General features: G+C 46.8%; 1 protein-coding gene across 1 annotated transcript in view; it reads right to left on the reverse strand.

Moving 5' to 3' along the window:
- Positions 1-23,253, reverse strand: part of SCML4 (Scm polycomb group protein like 4) — a 41,977-nt gene that overhangs the window by 9,903 nt on the left and 8,821 nt on the right. The window contains exons 4-5 of the mRNA XM_040553398.1: positions 20,726-20,920; positions 3,348-3,614 (exon numbers count right to left, since the gene is read on the reverse strand). Of these exons, the coding sequence (XP_040409332.1) occupies positions 3,348-3,614; positions 20,726-20,920 (462 nt within the window). The remainder of the gene's footprint in view (positions 1-3,347; positions 3,615-20,725; positions 20,921-23,253) is intronic.

Consider the following 23,253-nt stretch of genomic DNA (forward strand, 5'->3'; position numbering starts at 1 on the left):
TTTTAGCATAATCAGAGAGAATTAGGCATCATGCTTCCAATCGCATTAATGAGAGCTTTGAGGTTTAATCTCATCCATTCCCCTTGAAAAACATTTTCTGCTCTGCATTGAGATATGTTTTATGGTTATGACTTTTTCCATGATATTTGCACACCCTGATAAATAATGCATGCTATTTTTCAAAAATATCCGTTAAATAAAGAGGACTGGCTTGAGGTTTTGGAGAGAAATCCTTCCTCTTTTTGATGAGTCCTGCCTATCCCTTCCTTGTGAGTATGCAAACTGAGGAGGATTAGAACAGATACTGGCATGCACCAATTATTCATCTTTGTTCGCTTATGATTCAGCAGCATATAAATTGTCCCTAGAAAGAGGAAAAACACATGCAGAAGCATCACAGTGAGGGTGCAGATTCCTAAGACCTTTGCAAGAGAGATTTTGCCAAGATGGTAACCAAACTCCAGTGTAGCTGCACCAAGGTAGTCTCAGGAAGATATATATTTAAAACGGCTGGGATTGCCAGTAAAAGTAGAAGGAGCACAGTAGGAGAAAAATATGATAGCTGTGAAAAAAAAAAAAATACAGTCTCTACCTTTAAGGAGAAGCAGACAAAGCTTTGTAGAAATCTATGGTGGGTATTCCAGCGTTAGTGAGTTGCGCTTTGGAACCGATGTTATCACAAACAGAGAAGGATTAAAAACCAGGCTGTGCCTAGAAGCAGCACGGTTTCTTTAATGCCAGAAGGGACACCATAATAAATCTGTGGGCACCTTGACTTCATGGTTGTCACTGTGTTACAAATCACAGCCACTGAAAACTGCCTAGCCTTAGCCAAGAACAAACAGCTCTCCTCTGCTTCAGAGGAACCAGCTCCTGCCGTGGGCAGCGGGAGCCTCTGCTGGAGTCTCCAGAAAGCAGTTGAGAAGTTCAGAGGCAATGGGATGGTGGTGGTACAAACATGCACAGGCTGTTGGTGCTGATGGACAGAGGTGCACAGAGCACCTGGAATATAGGTGATTGCCCTTCCTCTTGTTGGAGACCTTGACAGCAACCCCATTTTTGTATGGGATTGCAGGTACCTGTATGTGCAGACCCTAATGTACAATGGATGATACTGGGTCTAAAAAATTGTTGATACTTACAAATGATATCAAGATATTAATAACATTTTTTTGGTGGTCTTCAATGTATATCTGTCAGCTTTAGGGAGCCATTGCTGTTGAGCTGGCTAAATATCCCAGAGGTCCTAGATGAGCTAGTCTTTGCAAGTGTCAAAACCATGCCCCATGAAACAAACAAACAAACAAAAACTAAACTAAACAGTTTTGGGATAAATCCTTTTATCCCAAAATACCATGTCTAACAGCTTGTAGCTGCTTCAAAGATGCCCGAACATCACAAGTGTCCAGTCTAAAAGCAATGTTCTCATCTTTGCTTCTCAAACTGCTGCAATATGTTTCAAGCTAGGGAAGTATAAGAACCTGCAAAGCCTATAGCATGGGCCCTCTATGACTTTCCTGTTGATTTAGTTCTGGAAAAATTGCCTGCCATCTTTTAGGCTTTCATTTTGTAAAGACTGCAAATTTTGAGGGGAGTCACAATAAGAGAGATAGAGCTGCCTCCTGAAGTTTAGCTTTCCACTTATGACTCTGATGAGCTTGCACAAGACATTGGCCAAGTCTGGGAAAGAGTGACATTCACAGTCGGAAACAAGAAGGGAAAGTAATGCAGATTAGCAAGTTAAGGAGCCCTGTTTTTAAACCTCAGTCTCTTGAACACAGATTCAAACCCGTGATACCAATGCTTTTCTCCACACAGCATATTTTTAAAGCACAGGAATTTTACCACAGTATTTTTTGGATGCTGAAAATGTGCAAAGAATAGTTTAGTTAAATATTAGCTCCTTGCAGAATCACCTGCAGTTTCCAGTTGAAATGCAAGGCAGAAAGACAGTGTAAGGAGATAATGCTAGACAAAAGGATTAGGGGGAACCAGCGAGGCTTCTGCAAGAGGGAAAAAAAAAAAGCAAAACCAAAAAAGAACCACCCAGAGTGACAGTAGATTCCATTAATAAATGAGGAAGGGAAAAAATTAATGACTTAAAAATGGCTGAGACACTCAACTCCATTGTTAGATCTATCTTCAAGATGAAAAATGCATAAATGAAGTTTGAATAATTAGTAAGGGGTGAAGACACTATTCAAATCACTACTGATAAGGACCTTTTAATTGAGAAATTAGAAAATGCAAAAAAAAGACAAAGTTAGCAGAAGTTCAGATAATTACCTAACCTGTTTGATGAACCCAGGTCATTTTTGGGGGTGAAAAAATCATTGCTAACAGGGAATATAGCAGTAAGCTGGAGAAGGGCAAATACAACCCAGGTTTAGAAACCACACTTGCCACTGCCATGGCCAATTTTCTCATGATATCGTGAACTTCTGTCTGCCTGTCTGTGTGCACCCTGTCCTCTGAGCTGCTCTGCCTTACACCAGGTTGCCCTTTTAGTCCCACTTGCTCCCCTCACGTCATCTGTCAAAGGAGTTTTCCTGGAAGGAAGCCTACTCTTGTCACCGAGCCCCATTTTAAGAAGGCTTTGCACCAGCAGAGTGCACTTGAAGAACAGAGTGAATGACCCAACAAATCTAAATCCTATCAGGAGAACTGGGCAAAAATACAAAGAGAGGGCAGAGGAAGCGTTATTGAAAGCAGTGGTTCCCATGGCATCCCTTGAATCTGCAGATAAACTTCTTGCGACTTTGCTTCCCCAAAGGATAAAAAAGCCTTGAGCAGTAAGCTGGATGATTTCTAAAAGTATGTTTTGCTGGGCAATCTTTTTTCAAGTAAAGTCTGGCGTGGTTCATAATTAAAGGGGCATGGTGGGCTATGCAGCTAGGAAGCAAAATCTTTTGCTAAATTGTTTGAGGTAGGCACCAATATTTGTGTTTGTTCTGCACCATACCTTGTACACAGCTGGTGTCGTACCATTAACAGGTACCTGTCTGCAGGCTGTATCAATCTTGGGGAGGAATGCCTTATGTATTAATATTTATATCTGTAAGTTGATAATGGCAGTTTTGATTGCCACTCGATTATACATAATACATATGTTTACATAATTAATAACAGCATTAGAAAACATTCACCATTTTACTTAATGATGAACAGATTGATTTTGTGTTTACATAGGTTATTACTTCTCCTTCTAAGTGAAAGCATGCATTGTCTGTGTGGATGTCAATCCAGGCGCCCCTTATTAATTTTCCCGGGAATTTGGGAATGAGTTAAGACTCCAGCATGGCACCATCATAGTAACATGCATTGCTAACAGGAAGATATTATATTACCACTTCTGTTTCCTTCAGGGTAGGTCCCGTTCCTTGTTGGGCTGGAGATCTGGTGCCGCAGGCCAGTGGAGGAGGACCCCCCTGAAGACGTCTGGGTGGGACGATGGCTACAGGAGGAAGAGGAGCCTCCAGCAGGACGTCCATCTGCAGGACTCTGCCGCGTGGCATACATGGAGCCCATGCAACTGAAGGCAGAGTCGGCAGGATCCACGCTGTACTGCTTCATGTGCACAGGATCGACCAGGTAATCCTCAGGTATGACCGTTTCTGCTCAGCAAGCCAAGAAAGAGAAAGAAACGTCAGTAAAATGGAACTAAAGTTTAGCTCTATGTCCAACTTTCTGTACAGACAGCTGGACAGGAGGGGCAGAAAGATACAGAAGGCATCCTTGTTGAGTATCAAGAAACAATAAAAGGAAGCACAACCACTCAGAAGTCAGTAGAGTCGGTAGAGTCACGATAGAGAAATTTTGGCTTGATGTGACTCATCTGTGTCATCAATTTAGTGTGATATTCTCCCACCATTGTCTGGTGGGAAGGCAAAGACAGGTCCCACTTCCTTCAAGGTGCTCCCTGAACACCACCAAGTCTGGAAGGCTGTGCAGCTATTGTTCTCTCTCTGTCTTTGTTTCAAAAACATGCAAGTTGAAAGGAAGAAAGAAGAGCAGGACCACAGGACAGGGGGAGCTTGTAGGTTAATAACGCCTGGCAGGCAATTAGGAAGGAGTGACAGTAATAAACCAAAGTGTTCTGGCTGCAATTATGAAAATTCATCAGAAAATATTCTCGGCTGAAGACATCCATCAGGCCCAATGTTCTGCCAGGAGAAGAGGCTTGATGGCTATGAGCACTCCCAAGTGTCTGCTTGCAAGCAGAGGTGCATGAGTCAGTTTCTCAGATGGGTGCTGGCATCACAGATAGTTACAAACCTTTTATCTGGTTCTTCACCTCTGCTTTGCAGTTTATGCATTGTGTACGTGGGGTAGGTATAATATTTTGCACTTACAGACCTGTTTTACAGAGCTATAGCCCCCTTGGCTGGGGGTCGAACGGACAGGAGAAGGTTGAGGAGCCTCAGGAATCACAGGTCCAGCCTCTAGAAATACTTGGAACCTGCACTTTAGAGGTTCCCACTCAGGCTGGCTGAAACGAGGTGTCAGCATCTGGAAAGCAGGGAGCCCACAGATTAGGAAAGTGCCTCCCGTTTGCCCCATGAAGTTCCTCTGAGCTGCCAAAAATGCCCCAGTCCTGATTGTGCATACTGTCCCTCTAGAGACATCTGAGCAGGGTGAAATTACCCCTGTGGTGTGGCACATCTTCCTTGCCTGAGCTAGCACTCTCCTGAGGTATTGTGTAGCCTTACTGAGTAACAGGAAAAATTCATGCTGTAATTTTGCTGCAAGACCCAAACCCCATTGCTACTACATGTTGAGGCTGTATATAACAGAGTTTTCCTTTTAAATTACATTTTTACTGTTTTCCTATGAAAAAAACTCCTTGGTGGCTGCATGCAATTGTTGATGTTAAACAAACATGATTTAATCTGACAACTCAAATACACAAAAGTTGCACCATGCCAGCATCCTGGCTTGTGTGTCGAGCTTCTGTTACAGGGTTTCCTGACTTTGCATTCACTTGCTGCTCCCTCTTAAAACTTTGGCCCATTCTGGGCAAAGGCTGGACTCACTAGAAGACAGCCATCAGATCTGAAGAAGAGCTGTAAATGTAAAGTTTCCTCACTTTGGGGCACTTGCCTTTGTAACTACAAATAACTTTCCTTTTATAATGCTTCTTTTCCCCTTAAATAATTTGGATTCTTACTGAGTAAGTTCTAGTATCCTAATGTTTTCTGCTAGGGGTTTCTGAGCTTGATTCTCTCACAAATACAAGCAGGGTGTAATTCAGTTGAATTCAGTGGCGTTCAGCTAACATAACACAAGCATGAGAGAGATGGGAATCAGACGTTATGAACCTTTCTCCCTCGCCTCTGACAGATGCCAAAATTGTATAGCAATTGAGCTAAATACCTTGCTTCTCAGACCCCTCCCAGTAAACCAAAGAAAATCCAATCAAGCCTTCTCATTCAAAGGAATTTAATTACTGTGTAGAACACTTGCAATAAAAGCCTCTTATGCATAAAGAAGACAGCTCTTTCTGTAGCATCCTGCCTGCACCACATGGAATAATTATGCCTCTTGTGAATCATTACCTCTTTATTCCAGGAAAAGAATGCTCTTTTAATATGATTACAATATGAAGAAGATACAGACTATCCAAACAACAAACAGCATATTAAAACAGCCCTGCTAAATAAACAGCATACGGCTTTTATTACTATGGATATAAATGACTCCTAAATCTGCAAGTGGACACCCGGGATTTTTTACTGGTGTCAGACTCCCTCGGTAATCTGTGTAAAATAAGACCTGTGTGGATGAAGTCTCCTGATGGAAGGACACCCAGGAGTTTTGTATGAGACTAGGATGAGGAACCAGATGCCATAATTTCTGTTCCCAACTCTGCCTAAAACTCTTTTCTTAATCCAGGTCAATTTGTTCCACCTGTCTCTGCTTTGGGCTCAGCAACTGGAGCAATAACACCTGTTGCCATGGACCAAGAGCATTACTGCTTGAAACATGCCCAAGCTGAAGGTGCTCTGGCAGTTTGAAAAGTGTTTTTTCATGTCATTAGACAAGGGGGAGCAGGAATTGCCTCACACAGCCATCTCCTCCTGAGTCATCTCCTCCTGACTAAGAGAAGCTCAGGAGGAAAGGCAGTTCGCAGACTGGGAAAAAGGAGACTTTGCATTCAAGTGTGTGTGGCTAAGGGTTTTAATTCACACATTTTTAAAAGGTGCTGGTCAGCTTCTGCGCTCACTGCTAGTGTGGGCTGCTTTGTAAAACTGCACTGGCTGATGCAACTTGAGCCACCACGTCTTCTAGCTGGGACGTATCAGTCAATGCTTGGGGCCACCCTCACATGCAGCATTTGGGGAGGGGAGGTTATAATGTCTCTCTTCATTTGCAGTCAGGACGTGCTGGGTGGGATGTGGACCACAGCAGTGGAAGTGGGAAGCACCCCCAGGTGCTTCCATCTCGACGTCACCAGAACAGACAAGACTCAAAAATTACTAAAACATAGCATGTTCACCAATATTAGGAAGCTAACGAGCTAGGAGATAACATTAAAAAGCCTCAATCAAAAGGAGCTGGAGAGTCTCCCAGCTAACAGAGTAGCAGAAAGCTGGAGGATCAATGGGCACAGTCTGTTGGGGAGGAGGGATGGTAATGTAAAAATCTTGGCTTAAGACAGGCTGCCTAGCTGGCAGCCCATGGCCTGTCTGGCCATGTGTGCACCAAAGCCCTTGGTGAGCCAGCTGCCCCTTGCCCGGCTGTGCTTCACAGGCTGGGCTTCCTGGGAGCCCCCCACCATGGTCCCAAAGGGAGGGCACCCTGGGCTCAAACACACTCCAACACAGCTCCTGTGGATGCAGTGATGACAACTACATCCAACTACAGAGCCACGGCATGGTTGGGATGGGGAGGGAAGGGACCTCTAGATGTGTCCAACCCCACCTCTCAGTCACCAATGAGATAGAACTAGGCTGTTCACAGTGGTGCACAGCAGGACAACAAGAACCAACAGGCAAAGATTGAATAAGATATTCAGACTGGATGTAAGGAGAAACCTTTTCCTTGTGAAGACAGCGCTGCAGTAGCAGAGGTTGCCCAGAGAGGCTGTGCAGACGCTGTCCTGGGAGGTTTTCTAGATCCAACTGGACAAAGCCCTGAGCACTCTGGTCTGATCTCATAGCTAACCCTGCTTGGGGCAGGGGGCTGGAACAGAGACCTCCTGGTGTCCCTTCCCACCTGAATTATCTTCTGGTCCTTGGATCAAGATCTTCTCCACTCAAGTAAGCAGCCACAAAGAGTGGAGAATGACCATGGGGAAGGCTGATGTACAGGGCCCACGGCCCTTACAGTGGCACGGGAGGCAGCAAGAGGGACAGACTCCACTGTCCAGAAGCTCACAAAAGACTGTGGAAGCTTTCTGTGTTCATAGTTCTCCAGCTCCCTGTTTATAAAACACGGAAGCTGCATGAGCTGCAGCTCAAGCAGTGATATGTATCAAAATAGCTGCATTTGGTAAGCTCCCAGAAGGCCTTGTAAAGTGCATGGCTTTCACAGATACTAATCCCACTTTGACCAATTAGAGGAAAACATATTTTCTAAGACAATAGAAGAAAACATAACTCTCCATTGAGGTTTAAAATGCAACAGTTTCATAAATCTGTAGCTTAGCCCTTCTGTATTCTGTTGCACTTCTGTGTTTTATTTTCTAGGTAGTCAGCAGAAGGGCACACAGTACTGAAAAATTAGTATGCAATGTTTTAAAGCACGGTTTATGAGAAAGCTGTATTGAGCCTTTGCTTTGAGCACAGTAGTCTCCATTATAACTTTACACCACCTGAGATGCACAAGCCATTTTGAATTAGTTTTCCTGTCCAGGAATGGTCCACAGGCAACTGGTCTGAAAAGTGCAAGGTTGTTACATCTAGCACACCTTAAAATGTAGCAAAGGAGGAGAAAAATAATAATAATAATAATAATAAAAAAACACAAACAAAAACAAAAAACACACCTATTTTCCCAATTTAAAAATTCAGGCTTCTTTAGCTGAGATTCTTAAACTAGCAGTCTGCACGTTTCCCAGCCAACCTCCTGAAGACGGGTCAGCAGAAGAACCTGCATCTCAATTCCCAGTGCTGCTGCAGACCTTTGGGGTGACCTTGGTCAGGTTATCCACCACCTTTGGACTACACTTCTCCATTAGCATGAAGAAAAGCAATTGGTTAGTCATTTTCCTTGGGGGTACATCTCTATGTCACTGCAGGGTGCCACGTGGATGTAACGCTGCATGTGTGAATGCAGAACACATACAAGGGACCTTTCATATTGTCTGGGAATAGAGGCACTCCAGAAAGAACAACAACAAAAAAGTTTCCCGTTAGGAAAGCAAATGAAGATCAATCGCAAGTCAGGCAGGAGACGGAGAAGAGAATATATCTAGGAAAGACGATCCTTAGCTGATATTTTCCTGGGCAGATATAACCTTTCACTAAACCCAGGGCACAGGATGGAGGTGGAGGGCAGTCCCTGTGGCCAAGGGACAGCCTTTCTCTCTGGCAAGCCAAATGGCCCAGGGGAGCCAGCACCAGAAAAGGGGCCCTCAGCCCCCCCAACACTCCTCCTCCTCCCACGTGAGGGCATCTTCCAGGCTGCTCCCAACACAGCCGCCTTTGGCCACGCATGGGCCACTCCATCACAGAGGCTTGCTGAGGTCACAGTGGCCACCACTGCCCTGCCTTTTCTGCGGGCCCTATAAAACAGGACCCCTGCCACTGGCCCACCACTCGCTGAGCTTCTAGGCGCTCTGACTGCCAGCTTGTGCAGCAGGAAGAAGACCCGAAGCAGTAAGGCGAGAGGCAGCCCTCGTTGGTGTGAGAGGACAGCAATGCAGTCCCCGCAAGCACCAAGAAAGAAGGCAGCTGATGAGAAGGAGAAGCATCATGGGCAGAGGCAGAGCGCTGGCGGCACAACAGACACCAGTGCCCAAGGGAGCTCTGCCATGAAGCCCACAGACACCTACAAGCGGTACCATTGACACCACAGCGACGTGGGGAACAGGCCGGACCCTCAGCCATCCAGCAACAGGGGGCCTGGGCCTTCCCAGTGGCGCAACGGCGGCGTGGGGAGAAGGCAGGAGCGTCAGGCAGACAGCCGCGTGGAGCACAGGCATGCCTATCGTCCACAACAGAGTGCGGGACCCAGCCATGGCCATAACACAGACAGCAGCATCAGACCCACAAATGGAAATGAAGCGAACAGTAGCATGGGACCGCGGCGTGGAAGCGGACGACCGTGTGGTCCAGCACCCCGGCCTGGAAACTTCCTGGATGGAAGGCATCCCGTGCGGCCTGTCCCAAGAAGGGACAGGCTTGGTCATCAGCCACTCCGGGCCATGCGCAGTCCTTCCCGGCGTCCATACAGCGACTGCAGGCCTCGGCCCTACCATTGGCGCAACAGTGGCGTGGGGCAAAGGCAGCAGGTTCAGGCAGACAGCCGTGGGGAGCACAGGCGTGCCTATTATCTGTACCACAGTGCGGGACCCAGCCAGGGCCATAAACCAGATGGCAACTTTGGACCCATGCAGTGAAATCAACCTGGCAGTGGACATAGGTGTGGAACTGGACAACCCCGTGGTTCAGCACTCCGGCCTGGAACCCTTACGGATGGAAGGCATCCTGTTTGGGCAGTCCCGGGCAAGGACTGGCTTAGCCTTCTGACCAACACCAAGGAGCCCATGGAGGTGGATCCACCAGCAGATGTGGAGGAACCGATGGAAGTGGATCCACCTCAGCCAGAACAGACCTGGGACTACCGCGGTGCGTCTTTGCTCTCTGCTATCCGAGCACAAAAACAGCGTCGCAGGAGTGCCCGGCCAGCCCCCTACTCATCGTCGCGCAGGCTCCATCCCAAGCATTAGCTTGGAGCCCCCAAACACCATGGACATCCTGCAGGCTTGCCTGCAAGACGTCCTGGCAATAAACCACTCTGTTGCCAATTCTCAGGGGTTGTGTGAGTGCTTCTTTCCCATCCCGAAGCCCTTGTGCCAGAGGTGGCATCCCTTCTGCACAGAGCCTCGAGGAAGAGCACAAGAGAGGACCCAGCTTCCTTCGGGCTGCTGCGCTGGGGTGACAGGAGGAGTCCGCGAGGGCCACCATGCACCTCTAACATTTGTGCAAATAGTAGACTGAGGGGTGAAAATAGGAGTGTGTAAGTGATTATAGGTGTCTAATTTCTTATCCTAGGAGTGAGTTTCTCTAGCTGAATAATTGGTAACGACAGACATGGAGAAGGCTGAGGTACTCAACAACTTCTTTGCCTCCATCTGCACTGGTAGACGGGCTTCCCAAGTCTTTCATTTCCCTGAACCCGTAGATGGAGGCTGGGGAAGCAAAGTCCCACCCACTGTAAGTGAAGAGCAGGTTCGAGACCACCTGATGAATCTAAACAACAGGTACAGGTCTATGGGACCTGATGACATGAATCTCAGGCTGCGGAGGGAACTGGCTGATGTAGTTGCCAAGCCTCCATCATAGCTGACGAGTCCTGGCAGTCGAGTGATGTCACTGGTGAGTGGAAAAAGGGAAACGTCATGCCCCTACTCTTCAACAATTAAAACAAAGAATTGAACAAAGAACACTACTCTTCAACAATTAAAACAATTAGGAGACATTTCTTCTCAGAAAGAGTGGTCAGGCATTGGAACAGATTGCCCAGGGAAGCAGTCGAGTCACCATCCCTGGGAGTGTTCAAGGAAATCATAGAATCATAGAATATCCCGAGCTGGAAGGGACCCCTAAGGATCATCAAGTCCAACTCCAGGCTCCACACAGGTCTACCCAAAAATTCAGAACATGTGACTAAGTGCACAGTCCAATGCTTCTTGAATTCTGACAGCCTCTCCTCTCCTCTCCTCTCCTCTCCTCTCCTCTCCTCTCCTCTCCTCTCCTCTCCTCTCCTCTCCTCTCCTCTCCTCTCCTCTCCTCTCCTCTCCTCTCCTCTCCTCTCCTCTCCTCTCCTCTCTGCAGCTTTCCACACCAGCAGCCTCACCCTTTTTCTATTTTGCCAGATATTTTGTGCCTTCCTTTTCTGCTTTCCCTCCTCCTGCATTGCTGACCTGCATAGCCATTTCCTCCACAGGCATCTACCTTCTCCCCATATCATGCTTTCATTCACCTGGCTTTCCCTTTCCTGATACCTTCTGTGGGTTCATCCCTCAACTGCTGCTTGGACAGCAGAGCCTGGGGTCAGGGCAGTGAGCTGGGGCCAGGGGCCTCGTTCACAGTTATTGGGGCATGTCTTGCACAGGGGCAGCTACCACAGGGTACCGCCTGCTCACACCTCGCCCTGGGAGGATGCACAGAGGGCAGACAGACACCTTGCTTTCACTGCCGGTCCCAACAAGGACACCTACTACAGCACCCTCCCTCTTTGCCCCATGGGGTGCTGACATAGCTGGGGTCCTGTTTCACACATTGGTAGCTTCCTAGGACAACAGCCCTTACTTCTGGACTAGTGCTTCTGTGTTGTTCCATAACCATACTCCACCACCTGCAATGTTCTACCATCTGTATTAGCTCTAATTAAATTCCCCATTAACTTCTTTTCCTCACAGTCAATATAAAACTTCTTTCTCTCTCTTTCTTTCTTTCTTCTCTCTCTCTCTCTCTGCCCCACTCTTCCACTGTTTTTTCTCGTCTCTTATTCCCAATATTACTTAGTGATGGGCTTTGCCCTCTGACCCCTCCCTGCACCTTTTTAAGTGTTACCATATATTTTCTATAATGGGTTGACCAGATGTGAACTCAATATTTTAAGCAGCATGATATCATAGCTTCCCCAGACATCTCCTCTCCCCCTGCCAGGGCCAGCTTTGCCTCATCTCCCAGTCATTTTGAGAGGAGCTAACCACAGCAACAAAGTCCCGTCGAGAGACTGCTTGTATGTTTTTACCTTCCCTGTATTTTGTACATCCTGATCCTTGCCCAGCTCCCTGCCCAAGGGTGGGTGCCGTGGGGGAGCAGAGGGGATGATTTTCAGCAGCAGTGGAGAGTCCTGCTGGCCAGCATCATGCATTTAACTCCTGCCCTGGTATTCAGCTTATTGATTTGCCTTTGCCAAGAAGTGGGTAAAGGAGATTCAGGTTCTGGACCAGGCAGTTTCTCACTCCAACATTTCTCCAGAGAAACAATCAGATTCCTCTGGTTCTCATTAACAGGCTCTCTAAATATCTGTATTTCTTTTCCTTTAGTTGAGACCAGTGGAAACACAGCCTTATGACCTGTAAAACTCTTCCATCACAACACGCAGCCATGTCTTTTTGTCTTTAGTTACAAAGCTTGGCACAAGTGGCCAGACACTTTGGGTCCCTGTAAGCAGTCATCTTCAAGGACGATTTCCAAAAAAACCCTACATTTTTGTCTAATGAGCTCCAATTATCAGTGGTTAGAAACCCTGCATCTCAGCCTTCATGTAAGGACAAGTAACTGGGAAAAATACAAAAAGCAAAAAAAAAAAACAAAAACAGAAATAACCACTTCAGGTGAGTTTAGCCATCAGTTCAATCTAGTGTAAGCTGGAGAGGGAGGGAGAAGAGAGATAGGAGTAGTATTTAACAGCGTGAAGATATGCCCTGGTTCTGAACTGCTATCTTCTATTTTAACATCAGCTCTTAGAAGATTAAAAAAAATAACTTTTTCTGTGTCTGCCAAACAGCTTCGCATATTTCCAGCCAGTCAGAAACGGACCATGCACCTTATCTGCCTTGTAGCTTGAGCCTACATGCATCTATCTGAAGATAAGAGCTTCCTGTGATGGATTAAGACTTTCCAGCTCATCCTGCCTTGATTTATTCTGGGATGACAGCACCATCCCCTTCCTTTTGGCTCCACCGCCTGCCCAGACATGCAGCATGATGAAAACATGAGGTCACCCTTTAGCAGGCTTTCCCCTGGCACCTCAGCACCTCTCTGCTGCATGCACACGCCGGGCAAGGACCCCATGGCTTAGCTGGAAGGGGAAAGCATTAGTGGGGTAACTGCATCTGTAGGGGAAGAAAAGGGGGTACTCGTCAATCTGAACAGGAAGATGTAAATAAGCCTCATCTATTTGTAAATGCGCTTTGAACACTGAAACCATGATCACACTGTGGGGATAAAACCTGCCGTGAATCCTCAGGGGTTCAGTCTGAGGCTTTACTGCACCACGCATCACCTCGCCATGCCCCAGCTGCTAACGTTTTTTGGGAACTGAAATGCAGAACCCCCTTGGGAGAAGCTGCCAGTCAGTTAACGTCAAGAATTGAAATTTTTTAGAGAATTTTGCAAAACCCAATGTTGTCCTGATTACAAGGATTTCAACTCAGGCAATTTTTTTCATTATTTAAACAATTTCCCCTGAGTATTTGCAGCCTAGACAACAGCCACATTGTGTTTAATGCAGTATGAAACTGGCTGGGAACAGATCAACATGGCTTTATTGTCCAAACCGAGTAAAAAGGTAGAGTAAATTTGCAAGCTAGCTGCTGACAAATAAATTAGATTTAATAATAAAAGGTGCTCGTGTGTATAAATAACCCACAGAGGATTTTTTTTAAGTGCTTGGGGATGACTGAATAAGTGCCTTGTGTTGCAGTGGAGACATTTTAGTCCTACCTTACAGTGTAGGCAAATTGTTAAGTACTGAAAACCCGTGAGTGCAGGTGAAGGGATTTCAGTGACATATGGACCCAGACTTTAGGAAGTCTTCCTTTGGTCTCCTCCTTGTGATTTCAGACCCACTCCTCCATTCCCTTTCCACCTCCCTCACCTTTATGTTACAACAGGGTGTACTTCACGAAAAGGAGATTTATCAGGGTTGCAAGGCTTTGTGTCTTAGCGTAGCAGTAGTTCTGCACTGGCAGAGGGAGACGAGAGGCTGCCATCCATCTGTTCTGCCTCCAGCTTCCAAGAGTACCTGGGGCTGCTCCTCTCTCCAGGCAGTTTGTGAAGCACCCTGTATGCTTATAAATCAGCCTTGATAAGTCACAAAAAGCTGTGTATAGAAGAGACTGTATGAAAATGACCACGTTATTTGGCAATTGCAACATGTTGTGTGCTGACATCCTCTGCAGATAAAGTGCTGAATGCATTTCTGTTGTTATCAGCATGATGAGTCTCCCTGAATTGTATGGTTAGCACTGGCTTAAAATATTTAACAGCGATGTGTTTAAAAAAAAATTACTTGAGATATATTATGTGAGATGTCTACAGTGAAGCACAGTAACTGCAAAAATAAGCTATATTTACCCATTAATAACTAATAACCTCATCCAGTAATTAGGTAGAGCACATATAAAGTATAGGCCTGTGCATGTGTCTATCTATACACAGGTGTAAGATCTCTTATGAAGTCTGTGCTTCATTTCTCTCTGCCCAATGCTGTTGCTCAGCTGGACTTTCTGATATTTCTTCTGGGATTTCTTCTGCGGTATAAACACAACACAGCTTGGCCCTAAAGCTTTACTTCCCCTTCACAGATCCACGAAGAAGCCCATCATAAGCACTTTATGTTTGGTGATTCCCCAAACCTGCATCTCCACTTCATTTTCAGTGAGAGGTGGAGACATCATCCCTTGCCCAGCTCCTAGCAGTGCTCCCATCACCTTTCACCTTATGTTTCTCGTTGCTGCCCACAGCCTGCACCATCCCAACACCAGCACCCAACTCCCCTTGGAGTTGGACTCCCCTTGCAACTTGCTTCTGATTCTCTCTTAATTGCTTTAATCTGCTCTGAACTCGTTTTGCCAACAGATGAATGTTCTTCAGGCAGATGCTGCATGTTACTACTCTCCGAAAGGCACTTTGATGTACTCTGTATAATTACTGCTAACAAATAAATCCTGGGGAGCACTGTTGATTAAACCGGGACCAAGAGTTTTCAAGAAAAATTGGGTGTTTTATTTCCATGGAAGTGGAAATGCAGTTGTGTCGTGTGGGTTTCCATTTATTTGGTAGCAAAATGGAAAAGGAAAGACTGGAACAGAAGACAGATGAAGACAGATAAAGGAAGAAGACCCTTTTAAGCTTTTAATCTAAAAGGTTAAAAAAAGAGGCTAACGTGGGGGAGGATGAAAAACGGAGCTAAAAAAAAATAAAGAACATCCAAGGAAAATTTAGTAAGCTGCCTGAAAAAAAAAAAAATCTGTTTTGAAACCTGTGCAATGAAAATGGCAACTCTCATATCCCCTGCACTGCCAACACCAGGCTTTCCATCACCCTGGATGTGACAGCAGCCCTGCAGCAAGAAGCTACACAACCAAATTGCCTGCAGCTTCCATGGGCTAGCAGAGGACACGTTGACACATTGCATGTGGCTCCCAACAAACTTACCTAGCACGGCTTGAACCGGCACAAGGTCAGGACCTTGAGGATCATTTTCTCCTCCCTGGCATTTTTCACTATCGGTTGTGGCCTGCTACCTGTGCTACACCTATTGATCTGACTGCATGAAATATGGATTTAGTGGATAGCAGATATTTGTATCAACATTTTACAAGTTTAGCAATGGAAATTCATGTTTCGACTTTCATGTGAGCCATTTTAAATCAAAGACTGGACTCCTTATTTCAGATATCTCCTAAAGGAATAATATAGCTCTGCAGACATTACCAGCTAAAGCATAGTTAAAGATACACCTGAAGCTAAAGCTGAGTTGCAATCACACGATTTACCTGACTAGGGCTCTAGAAGAGCATCTATGTTTCCCCCACGTGACTGAGCATGCAAGGCTTGAATTAAATGCTTATACCCAGGGGTGTTTTCTTCTGTAGTGGATATCATCTCATCCATCATGCTTCATGCATTTATGCCCATCATTTCATCCACTTTCCTTACGCATACCCTTTGATAGGGGAAAAAAAAAAAAAGGATTTATTTCTTTTTTTTCATTCTCTGAACTTCATTTCATAGCCTAGCTCCCCGCTTCTACCCTGCACAGCTGCTGCCAGGGCCATCTCCAGCACCACCACTTCTTGCACCGTGGCCCTGAGAACATCCCAGGCTGGAGGACAGAAGGGCTTTTGGGCTTCTCCTCATCCACAGCTGGAAGCAGAGTGCTTAACCACCTGGCTTTGAAGAGGGCTTTTCCAAAATGGGGGATTTTCTTCCACTCCTTCAAGACTGTAGAGGTACAGCAGCCGGGAGGGAAGGAGGCCTGCCCTCGAGCTGGCTGCTGGATGGAGATCTGCACACAGCTTCCTGCCTCTGTCTCCACAAAGAGATACAATTTTATAAACTTTGAGGTTCAGAAGGGGACTTTTCCTTCATTTGTGGGTTAACAAACAGTAATCATACACCATAAGGGTCAGAGAGGTCGGTTTATCCAGTTCTGTCAATTCTGTAGAGTTTGGGCAAATTTTATTACAGGTCAATTTCATTTCTCCCATCCATCTCTTATCTTTCTTCTTGTCAGGCCAGGATTTGCCCCTTGGTGTACTGTTCTTTAGTCTTTCTGGGTTTAAAGGGCCCAAACCCAAACTGTATGACTGCCCTTGGGACCCCCCAGGACCACTTCCTGATGTCCTCCTTCCTTCACCCTCCTGCCTCACTGCAAGCTTCAGATCAAACTCCCTGAAGCCCAGACAAAGATTTGATATTAGACTTCACTGTGTATGGATGGCTTGTGCTGTTCCTCTGCTCCTCCTTTAAATGTGACCTTAATATTTTATTTATTGTTTAAAGGATAATGTTCATGGCAGAGGAATATATGAGGCAATAAATGGCCTTTGCAGGTAATTAAACACTGAAGAGAGCCAAAGCTATTGATAGCCATAAAAACCATCTATTCTGAGTGTGCTGTGAAGCCAGGAGCCCTGTTCCTCGTAGCATACAACAAGACAAGATTAAACAAGTCACAGTACTTGAAAAAAAAAAAAAAAGACAACATTTTTCTTGCCCTCTCAGGGCTTGAAATTTCTGAGCTGCTGTTTATGTGGTGCTTTGAACAGGAAATATCGAACGTAATAATACGTAGTTTTCTATCATGTTGCTCTTTTTCTTCTGTCAGTTTTAGCAGGGCTTTGCATGTGGTGGCAAGAATCACTGCCCTCACTGGACAGAAGCTCAAATAAAGGCACAGCAAGGAGGGGTGACTTACCCATGCAATCAGTAGGAAAGTCTCTGACAAAATCCAGCTCTGACAAAAATCCAGTCTCTGACAAAAACACAGATCCCAGCCTGATGTCTTGCCTGTTGCTCACGCTCTTACAGTGCCTTCCTACAGCACTTCTCAGACCACCTTTTGAGTGCTTGTACATAGGAGGAGCCCACCTTCCTACAGAGAGGCACTGCTGTAACAGAGAGCCTCTACCTCTTGCTGTGCTTCTGCTCCATTCGGGGCCCTACCTCCAGCCACTAGCACAAGAAGGGGTGCTCCTCTCCTACAGACAGCGATAAGGAACACCATATGGTATCTTTGGGGTAGATATGGGGTACCCCCTCTCACACACACACACTAAGGACAAAGATACATCTGCTGGCCACGGGAGTCCTTGGACAAAGAAAGATTTGCTGCAGCTACTGCTTACACGCAGCCACGCTCTGCATGAAGCACAACTGTCTAACAGCACGAAATAACCAAAGCCCAAGCTTCAGGTCAGGAAGAGCAAAGAAAGGATTGACCCAAAGGGGAAAGCAGAAGCTGTTTATCAAGCCTGATGATTCCCACATAAGCCAACACCCCAACACATATTTTGAGAAACTTGCTTCGGTTTCTCTGCCCAGGATTAGGCTGGCAAGAAGTTTTAGGGCAAACATGGTTTCCTCAGGAAAATAGCACCCTAACGTTGCATAGGTGCATGCCAGCAGTATGTGGGTTCTCCAGAAATGTCCTTTTGCCGTGCACACACCCAAGCCTCTATTGGCTCAGTGTGGGAGGACTAATGAAAGCTGAATGAAGAGGGTGTGGATGGGAACACTTAACAGGATCCCTGCCCCATTAGCTTCTCATCTGTGTAGCCCCTGGCACACTTTAAGCATTATCTGCAGAGTTAACCCAGATCTTGCTTTTGTTTTAACTTAAACTTCACTACCAATCATGTGGAAAACTCTGGGGTGAGGGTGTGGAGGAGCTTTGAGCCCTGGTGCCATGGGGACAAGTAACATCTCAGGCTTTGCTCTGATGCAGACCTGAAGCCAGCCAAATCCCTGTGAGTCCTCCCACAGCAGCCCCCACAAATTGCTCTCACAGCCCCCCAAATCTCCTTACAGCTGACACAACCGCCCAGGAGACAGAGCAGGGGGGAAGGTATGTCCCCAGATGTGCCAAGACAAGGCAAGCCTCTGCCTTTGGGAGGGAGAACCTCATCCCAGGCGCTGGGTGCCGTTCCTAGGCACGTCAGCTCTTGCTGCAAATGATCCACACATGCATCAACAAATCCCACCTGGCCTGTGTGCAGCCATTAGCATCTGGCAGCTCCCTGCGAGCAGAGGTGAGTAATGGCTTAGGGGCATGTGCTTCAGGGCAAGGTTAAAAGGTGGCTCCCGTATGGTGTGAGTGGATTAATATGACTGGACACGACGCCGGCCTCGCCTTTCGCATCTGCCAGTGTAAATCAAGAGTGACTGCACCGAAGTCAATACACGTGTTAAATTCATTGGCACACAGAGGCTGAAAGGCATATGATATTAAAAGAAAGAACATCTCGATTACAAGCTGGAGTACAGACACCATGAAAAATGGGGCTGCTTTGCATTTTGCATGGCTTCCCGTGGTGCTTTGTTATGGCCCTGCACCTTGCAGGAGAGACCTGTCCCAACAAAGGCTCTCTCGGAGCCATCTGCATGAAGACCTCCTGCTGTCCTTGGTTATTGCCAGTACAGGGAACCCCTGTCCCTGTTCTGTGTACAGAGGGGCCCCTGTGCCGACCTTGCTGCAGAGAAATGCTGGCTCCCAAGGGGATGGAAAGGAGATTCAGGCCATGCAGCAACACAGAGAGACTCAGAGGCTCAAGCTCCTGTGCCTAAACCTGGTGTTACTCCAGCTATTGAATACAGCCTGTTATTACGAATAGGAATATTATTTGTCTGCCTGTACAAAAAGCAGCTTCTGAGCCTATATCCTGGGGCCCAGTGCAACATTTTCTGCACCTCACAACCAAGCTGCCCCCCTTGCTGTTGTTAAGCCCCTTGCTCTGCTGGTGACAAAGTACCAGGGAGAGCAGCAGCCAGGCTGGGATGAGCTGTGAGGCATGTGTGATAGCAGGACCTGGCTCTCGGCAGTCCCTTCCCAGAAACCTGGACGTCTCTGAATGTTATTTCAAACATGAGAAAGGAAAAAAAAAATTGCTGAAGAAATGCTAAGTGCAAGCCAAAGCAGTAATCTACAATCAGTGTCTCTTGTGATGCAGGATTAAAGTACGCCGGCTTGCTAGCTGTTCCTGTGTCTCCTTCAGCTATTTCCCAGGACTCATTTTCCACTCTACTGTGGTGCTGCTGACAGCAGAGCTGTAAAAGCCTGGGAGCCCCACTCTGTGCCCCATCCCACTCCCAGGTGAGGGAAAGGAGCCCAGGCCAGCACGTGCCCTGCCAAAGGCAGCCCCAGCCCACACTGCCTCCAGGAGGGCCAGTGACTGCCCCCAGCAGTGCCTTAGGGCACCCCAGCCTTGGGGTTAAGGTCTTTCCCTACATCTACATCCCCTGCCTGCTCTGGGACAAAGGTAATGCTTTGCCCCTTCCTCAGTAGCTGGGCAGAGCCAGTGTGGATGGTGCCAGGGGTATCTGCAGTGAAATCATGTAGGAGGGGAGATGCTCAGAGTGTAACAGCCATGGTGGAAACTCCAGCAGTGGAGTTGCCTTCCATCACACACAGCATTGCCATGCAAAAGCAAAAGCAAAAGCAAAAGCAAAAGCAAATACAAATGTAAATGCAAATGCAAATGCAAATGCCAGGCCTGCTGAGTGTCACTCACTCTGTGCTACTGAAACCCCTTGGCCTCTCAGAAACATTTGGGTTGCTGCAAGTGCCCTAGTCTAGAGGAAAACAATATTGCTTTTCAGTGTGGGCTCCTTTGTTTCCTCCCTTACGTGTAAGAGCAGCAGCTGGATTTCTTTGCCCAAAAAGGAGGTTTCTGCACTGTGTGCACACTCCCTGCTCTCAGCTTTGGTGCATAAAGCACACTCTGCAATTCTTCCTGGCAAACAAACAATCTGTGGATAATAATTGTGGACACAAAACCACCCTTCTCTCAGCTGCCAGCATATAATTGGGTGTATGAGAGAGAGCATGTGCTCCCCAAGTGCCCACATCACCATTAAAGAAAGAGAAGGCACAATAATTTAAGTTGGGGTGAGGCCTGCCAGTGAAGCAGAAGCTCAGGGCCTTATCTTTGCACCTTTCTTTCACTCCCTTTGAGACTTCTACCCCAGGGCTAGATATGGTTGAGGAGGCGAGAAGTTACGGGACAGAACTGACATAAACATGGACACTGGGACCACATGAGCCTTGCTTCCTTAGGAAAAGAGATAAAAGAGGCAAATAAATCCAAAATAGTCTGAAAATTATCCCTGTCACTCCTGGGGCTCCTCAACACAGAGGTTCTCAGCTGAAAGCCTCCTCTGTAGCTAACCAGGAAAAACACTGCAGATCCATCTGTCTCCCTCTGGAAAGATCCCATGGGGATCTGCAGTTCTCCAGCATACGCAGGACAGGACCAAAAGGAGAGAGTCTTCTCTTCTGCCCCATTAAAGCTTGAGCACAAGTTGATCAGGCAGCCTACCTGCCTCCATCCGTCTGTTCTCATACATCTCCGGGGTTTCTGGCGCGGTGCTGTACTGCTGGGAAGGCTGGTTGCTGAAGAGGTTGTCACACAGGAGGCTGCGACAGAGCTTCTTCAGGAAGCGCAGGACGTACCCGATGCTGTTCACTGCCAGCAGGCTCAGGAGATGCTGCTTCCCCTCAAAAGAAGCTGAGACTGGAAAGCAAGCGAGAGCAATTCAGTACCCAGCAACGTATGGATGGGGGTCATTTGAGAGCAGGGAAAAAGATTTCATACCAGTATTTGTCTCCATGTCTTATTCCACCCAATTACCCCACCTGAAGTACAAAACAAACTGGAGGAGCTTAAGGAGCTGAGTTCATGTGAACCACATTACCTTCCCCCAGAAAGATGCAGCCAGGCATGGGCAGCAGTGCAAGGATATCTAATACATGCATCTGACTGAAAAATGTACTGTATGATCAGAAGCAGGCAATTACAATGCAAAACCCACGGTTTTAAAAGAAAATGGGGAGACGAGAACTAAAGACATGTCTGTGAACAAAATATCAGGGTTTTACTGAAAAGAGGTCTGCCAGACTAAATCAGGGATCTTTATTTAGTGATATAATAACATTATAGACGAGGGAAGGGTGGTAGTTCTGGTCATTAAAGTATGAGGAATCTTTTGTTAAACTGGAAATGATTGCTTATGAGAGGTGGGTCAGGAGAAGCCAGCAGGCTGTGCCAGCAGGAGAGCCTTCGTGCTGGGGAAGAACTGGTAGTGGTCCATGCTGGCACAAAAAGATTTTGTTGCTTTACAATACATAAAGTACAAGGCAATCCATCATTTTTTGAGGGGCTCAACAAGACCTGACAGGAGAAGAATTGATGGGACAAGCTCACTGGATGCCCACGAGCCACCAAAGTAACACATTGATGAAAAAGGCAAATGTATTTCTAGGAGAGATTGGACAAGACTTTTCCAGGAGAGACAAGGGAGTGTTAATTCCTGGAGAAACCTGAAGTGTGCTCATAGGCATCATTCTGGTCATCTGGGCTCAAAAAATGTGAACTGATGCTTGTGGAGGTGCACAGGCAGGCCACAATGATGCCCAGGGAACAGAAAGTTTCCCTGTGGCACTGCTGCCAGCACCATCTCTGCTACATGGTGTCATGGGGAGACCCCTGCAGCCAGGACTCTTTTCACCAAGAGCAATCTTCCTCGCATTGTCGAGAGGACCTGAAAGCAACTCTGTGCTTCAGCCTAGCAGGATGAGGGCTGCTCTCTAGAAATACATCTAAGGTTGAACTCGAGGGTGAGAGCAGAGCAATTAAAATTCCTGGACAAAGCTGTCAGGGAGTATATTTAGCCAGGAATCAAAGAGGGCACAGGTCCCAGCCATCAGAGAAGTGGGGGGACCACCACAGACCCAGCAGGATCAATGGTAGCAGGACACATTCAGCTATTAAAAGGTTTGCAGGGAGGTATGGTATGGCTGCCTGAACTCCACCACCCAGGTTTTTTCCATCCTCCAGTTACTACTGCTGAGTCTATGTTGTAGTCTTCAGCCATTACCTTGGCATGGCTTCAGAGACTTTTCCTGCCAGCCTGGGCTGCCACAAGGGATTGTGCTCCTCATCCAATCTAGCATTTGTGAGCTGAGCCATGTTAAGATGATGACCACAGCAAGACCTGCCTGTGCTGCTGCTGGGCTGGGAGGGAGCTGCAATCTCAGAGCCCCACCATGGCCAGAGGGCCATCATGCCTCCTGGATGGTGACTAGAAGAGGTGAGAAGTTTGGAGTCATGTTGGCCAGGTGCTTTTAGCTCAGGTACCTGAGGCTGGGCCAGCTTAGATGAAGACCAGCATTTGCCAGGCTTGGTGCACAATGTGTCTCTCCTGCTTGAAATTAAAATCATATACACAGCACAGAACCAAGAAAAAAAAAGTGCACTAAATTACTTCAATCTCATGTTTCTGTGAACTAATCTGGATCATTCTCAGAGTATTCCGAATGTCCCTTAGGGAAGGCACACCTGTGGTTAGAGAGCTCAAAAGATAATTAAAGGAGAGGGAGAAAGTGGTGTGGATGTGCTGTTCCCACACAGGACACAGACCCTGCACGTGGAATTGTGGTGCATGGCTTGAATCAATCACAGCAGCTCTTTGGAGAGTGTTGTTCCCACACACCTGTCATTTCACTTCCACTGCATCCCCACATGCCCAAACAGTGTCGTGACACAAACCTCCTGATGTTATTAAAAAACGAAAAAAGTTCACGTTCAGTCTGAGAGCCATGCCAGGTGACTCAGCGTGGGACACGGGAGACCTTCTTGACAAAGAGAGAAGCATCACTCTAGGACAATGAGAAGGTCCTCATGGACCTTTCTGGGACCATTTCCTCCTGGGAAATTCTCTCTGTTTGCTCTGATGTGTTTCTGTAGTGCCGCTCTATAGGAGGCTGCTGCAGGACTCCTGCAATTCCTGCAGCTGAAAGCAGATTTGGTTCACAGCCTGCAGCAGAAGGACACACCAGCAGCTGAAT

Source organism: Cygnus olor, chromosome 3, assembly GCF_009769625.2.
Source record: "Cygnus olor isolate bCygOlo1 chromosome 3, bCygOlo1.pri.v2, whole genome shotgun sequence".
Lineage (NCBI taxonomy): Eukaryota > Metazoa > Chordata > Aves > Anseriformes > Anatidae > Cygnus > Cygnus olor.